Source organism: Saimiri boliviensis, chromosome 12 (genome assembly GCF_048565385.1).
Source record: "Saimiri boliviensis isolate mSaiBol1 chromosome 12, mSaiBol1.pri, whole genome shotgun sequence".
NCBI lineage: Eukaryota > Metazoa > Chordata > Mammalia > Primates > Cebidae > Saimiri > Saimiri boliviensis.
Window position 1 is genome coordinate 88,049,574 of NC_133460.1, and position 13,800 is coordinate 88,063,373.

Sequence of the window (13,800 nt, forward strand, 5' to 3'; positions counted from 1 at the left end):
TGCATTTTTGGTAGAGACAGGGTTTCTTCATGTTGGTCAGGCTGGTCTCGAACTCCTGACCTCAGATGATCTGCCTGCTTCGGTCGCCCGAAGTACTGGGATTACAGGTGTGAACTACCGTGCCCAGCCTCCTTTAAAATTTAACTTCAATTTTTATGCTTTAACCTCCCAGTGGTCTAGTTGAATAATTCTTCAGAGACAACAGCAAGCCTTTGAGCAGTTCTTTGATAGGGAAATTGCTGGTGTTTATTGAAATAATAGGCTTTTCTTATTCCAAGCCTTTTCTCACTTTCCCTTTCTACCTGTCAAGCTTCTGTTCATCTTTTACCCTTCAGCTTAAAAGGATCTTTATGAGCTTGCCTCCTTTACTGAAGCCTTATCCCTTCTTATATCTTTGTGATAGTTTATAATCTGATTTGCATTTTAAATTACTTGCATAATTGTTTTGTCTTCTAAAAAGTGTGCATGTTCTTTGAAGGCAGAGGATTATATATTCCTCTATAGAGCTACAGTGTATCTCTTACTTAACTGTAGCTGCTTAGTGAGTGCTACATTGAATCTATAATTTACTTTTCTGGAAGAAGGTGGGTAGACTTGTGGTTTTGAAGCAGAGACCATTGGAAAGATGACTTACGGATTATCCCGGGCCTGACATCTAAATCATCTGTGTTGTAGTCCTGAATGTTGTGTAGCATATTGCTGGAACATTCTTTCTCTTGCTCATTGATCACACCTTTCTGAAATCTGCAACCAAGACAACATATCACCATTTTCCTTTGCATTGTTTTTAGGAGACCCAAACATGGCAACGCTGGAAGAAAGCTTCCCCCGAGGGGGTACAAGAAAGATCCACAAACCAGAGAAAGCTTTCCAGCAGTCAGTTGAACAAGACAACTTATTTGATGTAAGTAGTATGCTTGTTTGGTGACAGTCACTGGAAACTTTCACTCCGGTGTCTTGTGAAAAATGAGCCTTATTTGAGAATGTGTTATTTTCTAGATTTTTTTTTGCGTTGAAGTCTACTTCTATAAATTTAACTCATTTAGAGAGGACATGCCACCACAAGCCTACATCTTTTGAAGCTTGGCATTTAGTAGTAGAGTTTAAAGTACTCTTGTTGGCTTGGCATGGTAGCTCATGCCTGTAATCTAACAGTTTGGGAAGCCAAGGCAGGCAGATCACTTGAGGCTAGGAGTCAAGACCAGCCTGGCCAACATGGTGAAACCCTGTCTATACTAATACTAATACAAAAACTAGTTGGACTTGGTGGTGCAAGCCTGTAGTCCTTATCCTAACTACTTGGGATGCTGAGGCATGAGAAGTGCTTGAACTGACTAGGCAGAGATTTCAGCACTGCACTGCAGCCTGGGCAAGTCTCTGTCTCAAAAAACAAAAACAAAATAAAGTGCTGTTGTTCCTTGTTCTTAGGGATTCTGTGCCATGTTTTTTTTTGTTTTTTTTTGGTTTTTTTTTGTTTGTTTGTTTTTTTGTGAGACAGAGTCTTGCTCTGTCTCCCAGGCTGGAGTGCAGTGGCTTGATCTCAGCTCACTTCAGCCTCTGTCTCCTGGGTTCAATCGATTCTTCGGCCTCAGCCTCCCAAGTAGCTGAGACCACAGGCATGCGCCACCATGCCCAGCTAATTTTTGCATTTTTAGTAGAGACAGGGTTTTACCATGTTGGCCAGGAAGGTCTTGATCTCCTGATCTCAGGTGATCCACCCGGCTCTGCCTCCCAAAGTGTTGGGATTATAAGCGTGAGCCACCACGCCCGGCCTGTGCCATGTTGATTAAGGATGGAGAGGAAGCCATTTTTGTTTTTGTTTTTGTTTTTTGAGGTGAAATCTCTTGCCCATGCTGGAGTGCAGTGGCAAGAGTGAGTAGCTGGGATTACAGGCGCTTGCTACTATGCCAGGCTAATTTTTGTATTTTTGTTAGAGGTGGGGTTTCACCATGTTGGCCAGGCTGGTCTGAAACTCCTGACCTCATATGATCTGCCCACCTCAACCTCCCAAAGACCTGGGATTACAGGTGTGAGCCCCTGTGCCCAGCTGATTTTTTTTTTTTTTTTTTTTTTCCAGAGAGATGAGGAGAGACAATATTTCACTGTGTTACCCAGGCTGGACTTAAACTCCTGGCCTCAGTTGATCCTCCCAAGTAGCCGGAACAACAGGCATTTCCACTGTGCCCGACTGATCATTGCATTTTTTTTTTTGAGACAGTCTCACTCTGGCCCAAGCTGGTGTGCAGTGGCCCAATCTTGGCTCACTGCAGCCATTGCCCCTGGGGCTCAAGTGATTCTCTTGCCTCAGCCTCCCAAGTAGCTGGGACTACAGGTGCACACCACCACACTCGCTCAATTTTTTTTTGTATTTTTAGTAGGGACAGGGTTTCACCATGTTGTCCTGGGCGATCTTGAACTCCTGAGCTCAGGTGATTGACCTGCTTCAGCCTCCCAAAGTGCTGGGATTACAGGCCTGAGCCACCATGCCCAGCCTGATCATTGCATTTTTACATGGGTTCTTTGCCACAAGTAATGGTCAGATTTTGCATTAGACTTCATAGTCTCACCTAGACTAGCCTGTGCTCCAAATGCTTGGGGAAAGGGACAACATTTGAGTGTGTGGCTTTAGGCCTATGTGTGTAATCTTTTCAACTGTACTATGAAGCAGCGATCACAATTCCATGATGAGGAACAGTGTCTTGCTCTGTTGCCCAGGCTGGAGTGCAGTGTTGTGATCTCAGCTCACTGCAACCTCTGCCTCCTGAGTTCAAGTGATTCTCCTGCATCAGCCTCTTGAGTACCTGGGACTACAGGTGCGCGCTGCCACAGCCAGCTAAATTTTTTTTGTATTTTTAATGGGGAAAAAAATACAGCCTGTTGGCCAGGCTGATCTTGAACTCCTAATCTCAAGTAGTCTGCCTGCTTTGGCCTCTCAAAATGCTGAGATTACGGGCGTGAGCCACTGTGCCTGACCTTTATATAATTTAGCAGAAACCACATAACTTGTTATGGTGGGAAAGGTGAGAGTTTTACTTGGGTCTGGGTGACTCCAGTGCCCATTTTCATGCACTGTTCTGCAGTCCTCCTCAAACTGGGGAACCCTAGTGTTCATCCCAGTCAAGAGAGGAAGAACACAAGAGAGAAGAGACTTTTAGAATATGAAGGAGGCTTTTCAGACCTTGGGCAGAGGGAGCATTGGCAGCCCTTTTTTTTTTTTTTTTTTTTTTTTTTTTTTTTTTGAGACAGAGTCTCACTCTGTCGCCCAGGCTCGAGTGCAGTGGCACGATCTCAGCTCACTGCAACCTCCACCTCCCAGGTTCAAGTCATTCTCCTGCCTCAGTCTCCCAAGTAGCTGGGATTATAGGTGCCCACCACCACACCCAGCTAATTTTTGTGTTTTTAGTAGAGACGGGGTTTCACCATGTGAAACCAGGATAGTCTCAGTAGCTTGACCTTGTGATCTACCCACTTCGGCCTCTCAAAGTGCTGGGATTACAGGCGTAAGCCACTGTGCCTGGCCTTTTTTTCTTTTTTTTAAAGCCAGAATTAAAGCAACAATTGGGAGTGGGATGGGGTAGGGTTGAGTGAAGGAGTAACAACCAAGGTGACAGATGACCTGAAATAGAAGGGAAAAGTCAGATTGCTTCTTATTCTTTTGGGTCTTTGTGGGTTCCCCCCACTCTTCTAGATTTCTACTGAAGAGGGACCCACCAAAAGGAAAAAGAGCCAGAAGGTGCCAGCAAAAACAAAAAAGTTGAAAATGGAAAAGAGAGAAAGCAGCAAGTCTGCAAGAGAGAAGTTTGAAATCCTTAGTGTTGAGGTTTGTTAAACTTTGGCTTTCCTTTAAACAAAAGACCTTGTTGCTTAAGTTTGTGTATTTTTTTTTTTTTCCTTCTTCTTTCCTTCTTTTTTCTCTTAATTCCATTTTCCCCTTAATATATTTCATGTGTATGCCTGTAGAGATTCTTGGAATTTTTGCTAAGGACTGAGCATGGTTTCCTTCAGTGGCTAACCGATGCTAGGAATCTTTTTTAATTCCTTTTTATGTATTTATTATTTTCTAGACACAGGCCCGATTCTGTTGCTCAGGCTGGAATGCAGTGACATGATTATAGCTCACTTTAGCATTGAACTCCTGGGCTCAAGCAATCCTCCTCCTGCCTCAGCCTCCCCTAAGCAGCTGGGACTACTGCAGGTGTGTGTTGCCATGCCCAGCTAGTTTTTAAATCTTTTATAGAGCTTGGATTTTGCTATTTTGCCCAGGCTGGTCTAGAACTCCTGTGCTCAAGCAATCCTCCTATCTTGGCCTCCCAAAGTGTTAGGATTATAGGTATGACCCATTGTGCCTACCCCCTTTTTTCTTTTAAAGCTGCCATAACTGGCTGGGCGCGGTGGCTCAAGCCTGTAATCCCAGCACTTTGGGAGGCCGAGGCGGGTGGATCACGAGGTCGAGAGATCGAGACCATCCCGGTCAACATGGTGAAACCCTGTCTCTACTAAAAATACAAAAAATTAGCTGGGCATGGTGGCTCGTGCCTGTAATCCCAGCTACTCAGGAGGTTGAGGCAGGAGAATTGCCTGAACCCAGGAGGCGGAGGTTGCGGTGAGCCGAGATCGCGCCATTGCACTCCAGCCTGGGTAACAAGAGCGAAACTCCGTCTCAAAAAAAAAAAAAAAAAAAAAAGCTGCCATAGGCTTGCTTGTGTCCTCATAGGACTTGTGTTTTGATATATTCAGAGGTTAGAACTGACAGTAACTTCAGCAGTCATTCTAATCCTACCCATTCATTTCATAGATGTGAAACCCATCTGCAAGAATTGGGAGTGGTCTTACTGTGTTCCATACATTTTTATTTAGATGATAACACCAATATATGTTAGTTGTCAAAAAGAGAAGAAGTCAAATAATTTTGAAGGGGAACATGTAGATTTGGCCAGATTCCGATTCAATATTTTGTCCTATATACTTTAAAAAAAAATTGTTAGACTTGGTGCTAACGTTAGGAAACTAAAAATTTAGGCCAGGCACGGTGGCTCATGCCGTAATCCCAGCACTTTGGGAAGCCGAGGCGGGTGGATCACAAGGTCAAGAGATCAAGACCATACTGGTCAACATGGTAAAACCCCCGTCTCTACTAAAAAAAATACAGAAAATTAGCTGGGCATGGTGGCGCATGCCTGTAATCCCAGCCACTCAGGAGGCTGAGGCAGGAGAATTGCCTTAACCCAGGAGGCGGAGGTTGTGGTGAGCCGACATTGCGCCATTGCACTCCAGCCTGGGTAACAAGAGCGAAACTCTGTCTCAAAAAAAAAAAAAAAAAAAAAAAGAAAAGAAAACTAAAAATTTTACATGAAAATGTCATTTCTGGCTTCTTGTGAAAATTCGAAAGCACTGATAGCACAAAGCTGGTGTTTCCTCACGTTTATAAATGACAAGGAGCTGAGTAGTGGTCGTGCCCTTTAGATCTGGCATGGTCACTCCAGACTGCCATTATCTCCACTAGCTGGCTTCCTTCGTTGTGTTGTCTGCGAGGCTTTTAAGTTTGAGTTGCTCAGAATAATGTAAAAGGCAAAGTTGTCCTCCAGTATCCCAGTGCTGTTAACACTGTTGTATAATCTAGACCTTTTACAATCCTTCAGTCAGATATTTGAGACGTGCACTGATATGAACACATGTGTACAGTATTTATTTTTATTTATTTATTTTTTTGAGGCAGAGTTTCGCTCTTGTTGCATAGGTTGGAGTGCAGTGGCATGATCTCAGCTCAGTGCAACCTCTGCCTCCTGGGTTTGAGCAATCCCCCTGCCTCAGCCTCCTGAGTAGCTGGAATTACAGGCATGTGCCACCATGCCCGACTAATTTTTGTATTTTTTTTTTTTTGAGACGGAGTTTCACTCTTGTTACCCAGGCTGGAGTGCAATGGCGCGATCTCGGCTCACCGCAACCTCCGCCTCCCGGGTTCAGGCAATTCTCCTGCCTCAGCCTCCTGAGTAGCTGGGATTACAGGCACACGCCACCATGCCCAGCTAATTTTTTGTATTCTTATTAGAGATGGGGTTTCACCATGTTGACCAGGATGGTCTCGATCTCTTGACCTCGTGATCCACCCGCCTCGGCCTCCCAAAGTGCTGGGATTACAGGCTTGAGCCACCGCACCCGGCATTAATTTTTGTATTTTTAGTAAAGACTGGGTTTTGTTGTGTTGGCCAGGCTGTTCTCGAACTCCTGACCTCAGGTAATCCACCTGCCCTGGCCTCCCAAAGTGCTGGGATTACAGGCGTGAGCCACTGTGCCTGGCCTATTTTTTATTTTTATATTTTGAGGTAGGATCTCACTTTGTTGCCAAGGATGGCGTACAGCAGTATGATCACGGCTCACTGCAGACTCAACCTCCTAGCTTGAGCGATCCAGTCACCTCAGAATACCTGCAGCTATATTCGTGCACCACTATGCCTGGCTAATTTTTTTTTTTTTTTTGGTAGAAACTATGTTGCCCAGGCTGGTCTCAAATTCCTGAGCTCAAGCAGTCCTCCTGCCTTGGCCACCCAAAGTACTGGAATTATAGGCATAAGCCACTGTGCTCGACCCTATAGCTTTTAAATTGAGACTAGAAGCCAGACCTTCCAACCTTTCCTATTGTTGTTCCCATCCTTATTGTACACATTTCACGTTTTCTCTTCTAGTCTCTGTGTGAGGGAATGCGGATTTTGGGTTGTGTGAAAGAGGTAAATGAACTGGAACTGGTGATTAGTCTCCCCAATGGCCTCCAGGGGTTTGTGCAAGTCACTGAAATCTGTGATGCCTATACCAAAAAGCTGAACGAGCAGGTGACACAGGAACAACCTCTGAAGGTAAGGGAAATCTGGTTGAAGCTGTTACCGAAAATAAGTGGAACACAAATAGATTTAAAATTACAACTTTGCCAGGTGCTAAGAAGGAAAGGTACAAGGTGCCATGAGAGTTTATCATAAAGGAATTTTCAACTGAGTCTGGGAGCCTGGAAGACTTTGTTGAGGAAGGGGTGCTTAAACTGAGATCTAAAGAGTGAGGGTTCCCTAAGTAAAGAAGGAAAGGCGTTCAGGCAGAGCAATGTGATATATAACAGATAACAGAGAGAAGGCTATTAGGCTAGTGAGGGAGAGCAAGGGAGAGCATGATGTGAGATGGGCTGGAGAGCTGAATGGGGGCCAGGGCATATGCAGCCTTGCAGACCATTTTTAAGGATTGTTTTTAAATTCTATAATCAATGGGAAGTCCTTGAAATGTTCTCGTTGGGGTAGGTGACACGTAGACAGCATAGTGTGTAGATTGAAGAGGCATGAGAAGTTGCTTAGAGACAAGTTAGGAGGCTCTTATAGTCGTTCATGTCCTGAGATTGATGGTGACCTGAGTTTGGGATTTCCTGAGGACTGAGGAGGCAAAGTCATTGCTTGGTGATAAATTCTATGTGGGTGGTAGGGCAGATAGAGGTGTCAGGGCTGAGTTCTAGGTTTCTGTTGTGCATGATTTGATGCTTGGTCATGACATCCTGAGATAGGAAACCCTAAAGGGGACCTGGATTGGGAGAGATGATCATGATTTTTCATTTTTTGAGTCAGAGTCTCACTGTGTCATCCAGGCTGTAGTGCAGTGACACAATCTCAGCTCACTGCAACCTTCATCTTCCAGGTTCAAGTGATTCTCTTGCCTCAGCCTCTCAAGTAGCTGGAATTACAGGCACAGGTCACCACACCCAGCTAATTTTTGTATTTTTGGTAGAAATAGGATTTCATCATGTTGGCCAGGCTGGTCTCAAACTCCTGACCTCAGATGGTCTGCCCTCCTTGGCCTCCCAAAGTGCTGTGACTACAGGCGTGAGCCACCGCACCTGACCTGCAGGTACTTTTTAGTGGACTGCAAAACGGACCACTGGATTTAGCGATACGGAGTTCATTGGTGACACTCTGGGGAGATAAAGTGGTGGAGTGAGGGGGTGGGAAGCAGATTGCAGTGAGCTGAAGAGTGAGTAAAAGATGAAACAGAGGCAGTGAGTGTAGACACTTCTTTTGACAAGTCATTTTACATACCGGTTATGTGGAAATATTTGAAAGCCTTAGGCTAAATTCAAGACTGTGACTTGGCCACAGATCCATCTTCCTTTGTGGATGGGTGGTTATTCCTCACCCATCTTTTGGGTTCTTTGGGGTCTGAGGATGAGAAGTCCCTGAGCCAAGGCTGGGTGAGATTTTTGGTTCAGGAGAAGGGTGTGTTTCAGATCTTTCTCATTTGTGCTATGCAGGACTTATTCCATTTGCCTGAACTTTTCTCACCTGGAATGCTGGTGAGATGTGTGGTGAGCAGTCTGGGCGTCACAGAGAGGGGCAAGAAGAGTGTCAAGCTGTCTCTGAACCCTAAAAATGTCAACAGAGTACTGAGTGCTGAGGCCCTGAAGCCTGGCATGGTAGGTATCTAGGGTCAGGGAGAAAGAGTGGGCAGTGTGCCTTCTCCCTGCCTCCTAGGGAGCATGGTCTAGGCCACCTTTTACTTTCAGCTTAACTGTTATATATAGGAGTGGGTATTTTTCTGGAAGGAAGGTCTCTTGGGTTCATTGGGTATTTAATGGACCTAGAAGACTTGAACCTAATTATTACATTGGAGAATAGAAAAGAGAAGGCAAGTACAAATTTCACCGGTAGCAAGGAAAAATGCCTCCGGGAAGCCTTAGCGGTGGACTTGGTGATGGTGAGGAGTTGCTCATAGTGCCTTACTGAAACTTCCTTGCAGATTTGGTCTTTTACAAAGGCTTCTGACATTTATATATAATGCTTAAGAGCTGCTCTCTGAGAGCAAGAGACAGGGTAGTCAGCAAAGTTAGTCTATCAGCTGTATTACTGGATATCTCACTACTTTGTGTTCAGTCCTGTGGAGATTCAGGAGATGTTAGTCCTGGCTTAGAGCCTCCAAGTCTACTAGGCACAAAAGGGTAAACTTACACTCATATAGATAATGTAAGTATTCTTGTAATACGAGAATGGAGATCAGTATGATCTTGCAATGTGTTAGAAGCATTAGGATTTAGGAAAGACCTAGAAAGTTTGGTGGGATTTAGCTGGATAAAAAGGGAATAAAAGTAAGTTAAATTATAGGAAATTGACAAGGGTCAAGAGCCTACTATTCAGCAGATGACGTTTTGGGCACTTTGATGTAATTTTCACAGCAACCCTGTGTGGCAGATAGATACTATTCCTTGTACATTTGAAAAAATGGACTCAGAAAGGTTTAAGTGACTTACCAAAGACCAAATAGTTAGCAAGTTTCAGAGCCACACTTCTTCCCATGTAATGTTAAGGAGGTTGGAGTTTTTTTGTTTTTTTTGTTTTTTGAGACGGAATCTTGCTCTGTCACCAGGCTGGAGTGCAGTGGCATGATCTTGGCTCACTACAATCTCCACCTCCCGGTTCAAGCCATTCTCCTGCCTCAGTCTCCCTAGTAGCTGAGATTACTGGTGTGTGTCACCACGCCCAGCTAATTTTTGTATTTTTAGTAGAGACGAGGTTTCCCCATGTTTTCCAGGCCGATTTTTGAACTCCTGACCTTAGGTGCTTCACCTGCCTTGGCCTTCTAAAGTGCTGAGGTTACAGGCATGAGCCACCGTGCCCGGCCAGCAGTACTTTTTTTAGTGTCTTGGAGGTGCTCAGAAGAGACATACTATGACAGCTAGAAGGGTGGTACTGGATTCTCTCAGTAGTCCTGGCTCTGGGAGTCCCCTTGCAGTTTCTCTCTCTTTGCATAATATAAAAGTCTGCTATATTCTTTTTTTTTTTTTTTTTTTTGAGACGATCTCACTCTGTTACCTAGGCTGGAGTACTGTGGCATGATCTTAGCTCACTGCAACCTCCGCCTCCTGGGTTTAAGCGATTTTGCCTCAGCCTCCTGAGGCAGGGATTACAGGTGTCATGCCCAGCTAATTTTTGTATTTTTAGTAGAGATGGGATTTCACCATGTTAGCCAGACTGGTCTCAAACTCATGACCTCAAGTGATCTGCCTGCCTTGGCCTTCCAAAATGCTGGGATTATAGATGTGAGCCACCATATCTGGCCAAAAGTTTGCTGTCTTTTTAAAACAATGGAGGCAAGAGACTCTTCTCTATTGTTCCATCATTCAGCTGTGTTTAACTTTCCTCACTGCCTGACAACCCATCAGATCCTTCAAGCCTGGGAGTATTGTGTTTGATGTCTGCTGTCTTGTGGGATTGTGTTTTAAAGCTGAATGTGGGGTGGGATGATGGCAGAGTGTGAGCTTAGTGGCAGGAGCATTCAAGTTTGGATGTTTGCTGTGTGTCCCATTACCTTTGACTTGGAACTTTTGGGACTACGTTCTCTTCCTCTAGCTACTTACAGGTACTGTGTCCAGCCTGGAAGATCATGGCTACCTAGTGGACATTGGTGTTGATGGGACTAGAGCTTTTCTGCCACTGCTGAAAGCCCAGGAGAACATCCGACAGAAGAACAAAGGTGAGGGCAAGAAAAGGGGCCAGTAAATGATAGCGAGGTGGTGCATGTGGGGCTTACATTTAAGTGCCACTTTGATGAGTAACGTGACACAATGGTGACACTGAAGCGCCGTGGCTTTGGTAAAATCAGCACTTAATCCTAGTTAATAGGAAAGGGAAGGTGGATGAAGGGCCGGTGAGTGGCAGAGTCTCACTAAGATCTGATGGAACAGTGTCAGTTGTTCTAACCCGGAGGATTCCACTGTAATTTGGGCCCCCATGGCTTTAGAACCAGCAGTCTCCTGGCTTGTTGAGATTGTAATATTTTTGTGGGGTAATTGAATTCCACATCAATTAGGGTAACTTCATTTCCTTTCTATAGTTGGCCCCTTAGAGATTGGGAATATGGGGAGAAGTCAGTGCTAACTGGGCAGGTAGGACATAGGTCTTTTCAGGTATTTCTTGGGCCCACGTTGAAAGTCTTTCTCATGGTGACATTTTTCCTTTTGGGGTCTGGGGCTGGGCTTACAGGTGCTAAACTAAAGGTGGGTCAGTACTTGAACTGCATCATTGAAGAGGTGAAAGGCAACGGAGGAGTTGTGCATCTCTCTATTGGTCACTCGGAGGTTTCTGCTGCCATTGCTACTGAAGAGCAGAGCTGGACCCTTAATAACTTGCTACCAGGACTGGTGGTCAAAGCTCAGGTACAGAAGGTAAGCTGTTCATTGCTACTACTACTTTTTTTTTCTACTGCTTTTTTTTTTTTTTTTTGGAGCCGTAGTCTCGCTCTGTCACCAGGCTGGAGTGCAGTGGCATGATCTCGGCTTACTGCAACCTCCACCTCTCAGGTTTAAGCGATTTTCCTGCTTCAGCCTCCCGAGTAGCTGGGACTACAGGCACTCACCAACACACCCAGCTAATTTTTTTGTATTTTTAGTAGAGACGGGGTTTCACCATGTTAGCCAGTATGGAGGCCAGCTACTACTACTTTCTTTCTGAAACAAAAAGAATTCTTATTTTTTATTTATTTGTTTATTTTTTGAGACAGAGTCTTGCACTGGCACCCAGGCTGGAGTACGGTGGCGTGATCTCCGCTCACTGCAACCTCTGCTTCCTGAGTTCAAGCAATTCTCCTGCTTCAGCCTCCTGAGTAGCTGGGATTACAGGTGCCTGCCACCACACCAAGCTCATTTTTTGTATTTTTAATAGAGATGGAGTTTCTCTATGTTGGCCAGGCCGGTCTTGAACTCCTGACCTCGTGATCTGCCTGTCTTGGCCTCCCAAAGTGCTGGGATTATAGGCATGAGCCACTGCGCCTGGCCAAAAATAATTCTTTTTTTTTTTTGAGACGGAGTTTCACTTTTGTTACCCAGGCTGGAGTGCAATGGTGCAATCTTGGCTCACCGCAACCTCCGCCTCCTGGGTTCAGGCAATTCTCCTTCCTCAGCCTCCTGAGTAGCTGGGATTACAGGCACGCACCACCATGCCCAGCTAATTTTTTGTATTTTTAGTAGAGGCGGGGTTTCACCGTGTTGACCAGGATGGTCTCGATCTCTTGACCTCGTGATCCACCCGCCTCGGCCTCCCAAAGTGCTGGGATTACAGGTGTGAGCCACCGCGCCCGGCCAAAAAAATAATTCTTTTTAAAGTATTACATGTATATAGTCTAAAACTACTATCTGATAAGGGTAGCTACTAGTCACATATGCCCATTGAGCACTTCAAATGTGGCCAGTGCTACATGTTGAGATAATATTTTGGATATATTATTAACCTAATATATCCAAAAAACCATTACCTAAATGTCTGCTGTTTCTTTGTAGTTTCTAAAATGTGACTGCTAGAAAACTTAAGATTACATATATGGCTAGCATCGTATTTCTATTGGACAGTGCTGATCTAAAAGGTCAAATGGTATTAAAAGTTTTTTTGGGTTTTTTTTTTAAACAAATTTTTACTCTTGTTGTCTAGGCTGGAGTGCAACCTCTGCTCAGCCCCCACACCCCCCACACCCCCGCCCTTGGTTCAGCAATTTTCATGCCTCAGTCTCCTAAGTAACTGAGATTACAGACATGTGCCACCGCACTTGGCTGATTTTGTACTTTTAGTAGAGATGGGTTTCGCCATGTTGACCAGGCTGGCGTTGAACTCCTGACCTCAAGTGATCTGCCTCCTGCCTTGGCCTCCCAAAGTGCTGGGATTATAGGTGTGAGCCGCCATGCCCAACCTACTATGACTTTCTTTTTTTTTTTTTTTTTTGAGACGGAGTTTCGCTCGTTACCCAGGCTGGAGTGCAATGGCACGGTCTCGGCTCACCGCAACCTCCGCCTCCTGGGCTCAGGCAATTCTCCTGCCTCAGCCTCCTAAGTAGCTGGGATTACAGGCATGTGCCACCACGCCCAGCTAGTTTTTGTATTTTTAGTAGAGACGGGGTTTCACCATGTTGACCAGGATGGTCTCGATCTCTCGACCTCGTGATCCACCCGCCTCGGCCTCCCAAAGTGCTGGGATTACAGGCTTGAGCCACCGCGCCCAGCCTACTATGACTTTCTTGAACAGCTTTTTTTCCTGGAGTTGGCAGTCAGGTTTGTTTTTGTCATTTGTGAAATTCTCTTCCTATCAGTATTTTTTCCTATACCCTCAACTTATTTTCCTCTCACTGCAATTCTGCATGCTTTCAAATCCTTCAGGTAAACTATCAGTTGCTTCTTCCTCCCACCTAGAAACCCTTTTGATATCTTCCTGCTCTAGGATGGACTAGTTGCTCTGTAGGGCTCCTGCATAGATGGTGTCCTAGGACTTCACTTCTGCACTCTCTTCTGTCTGTACTGGAGCCTTCTTTGATACCATCTATTCTTCTTTTTCGGTTTTCTCCCTCATTTTATTGTGGCACATTATCCAGAAACATCCTGGGAGAGCTTCTCAACTTTAACTTCCAATTCTTTGTGAAGTTTTTGTTTAGATTGCCGTAATGTGAGTGAGGTGCTAAAAAACTGTGAGCAAGGCTGTGTGCCTGTGTGGGATTGTTGACTGTTTTTTAAATTTTTATAATTAAAAAAAATTTTTTTTGAGACAGAGTCTTGCTCTGTCACTCAGGCTAGAGTGCAGTGGTGTGATCTTGGCTCACTGCAGCCTCCACCATCTGGGTTCAAGCTATTCTCCTGCCTTAGCCTCCCGAGTAGCTAGGCCTACAGGTGCCCACTACCACACCTGGCTGATTTTTGTGTTTTTGTAGAGACAGGGTTTCATTGTGTTGGCCAGGGTGGTCTCAAACTCCTGACCTCAGGTGATCTACCCACCTCAGCGTCTCAGTGTTAGAATTACAAGC

The 13,800-nt window shown here is 45.0% G+C and overlaps 1 protein-coding gene across 3 annotated transcripts in view; it reads left to right on the plus strand.

Moving 5' to 3' along the window:
* PDCD11 (programmed cell death 11) overlaps nucleotides 1-13,800 on the plus strand; it is a 60,469-nt gene that overhangs the window by 929 nt on the left and 45,740 nt on the right. For 2 of the 3 annotated variants that reach the window (XM_039465132.2, XM_074382808.1), the window contains exons 2-7: nucleotides 792-904; nucleotides 3,689-3,820; nucleotides 6,684-6,851; nucleotides 8,279-8,440; nucleotides 10,371-10,494; nucleotides 11,004-11,185. In XM_039465132.2, the coding sequence (XP_039321066.2) occupies nucleotides 803-904; nucleotides 3,689-3,820; nucleotides 6,684-6,851; nucleotides 8,279-8,440; nucleotides 10,371-10,494; nucleotides 11,004-11,185 (870 nt within the window). In that variant the 5' untranslated portion in view covers nucleotides 792-802. The remainder of the gene's footprint in view (nucleotides 1-791; nucleotides 905-3,688; nucleotides 3,821-6,683; nucleotides 6,852-8,278; nucleotides 8,441-10,370; nucleotides 10,495-11,003; nucleotides 11,186-13,800) is intronic. The other variant, XM_074382809.1, reaches the window with a different exon arrangement.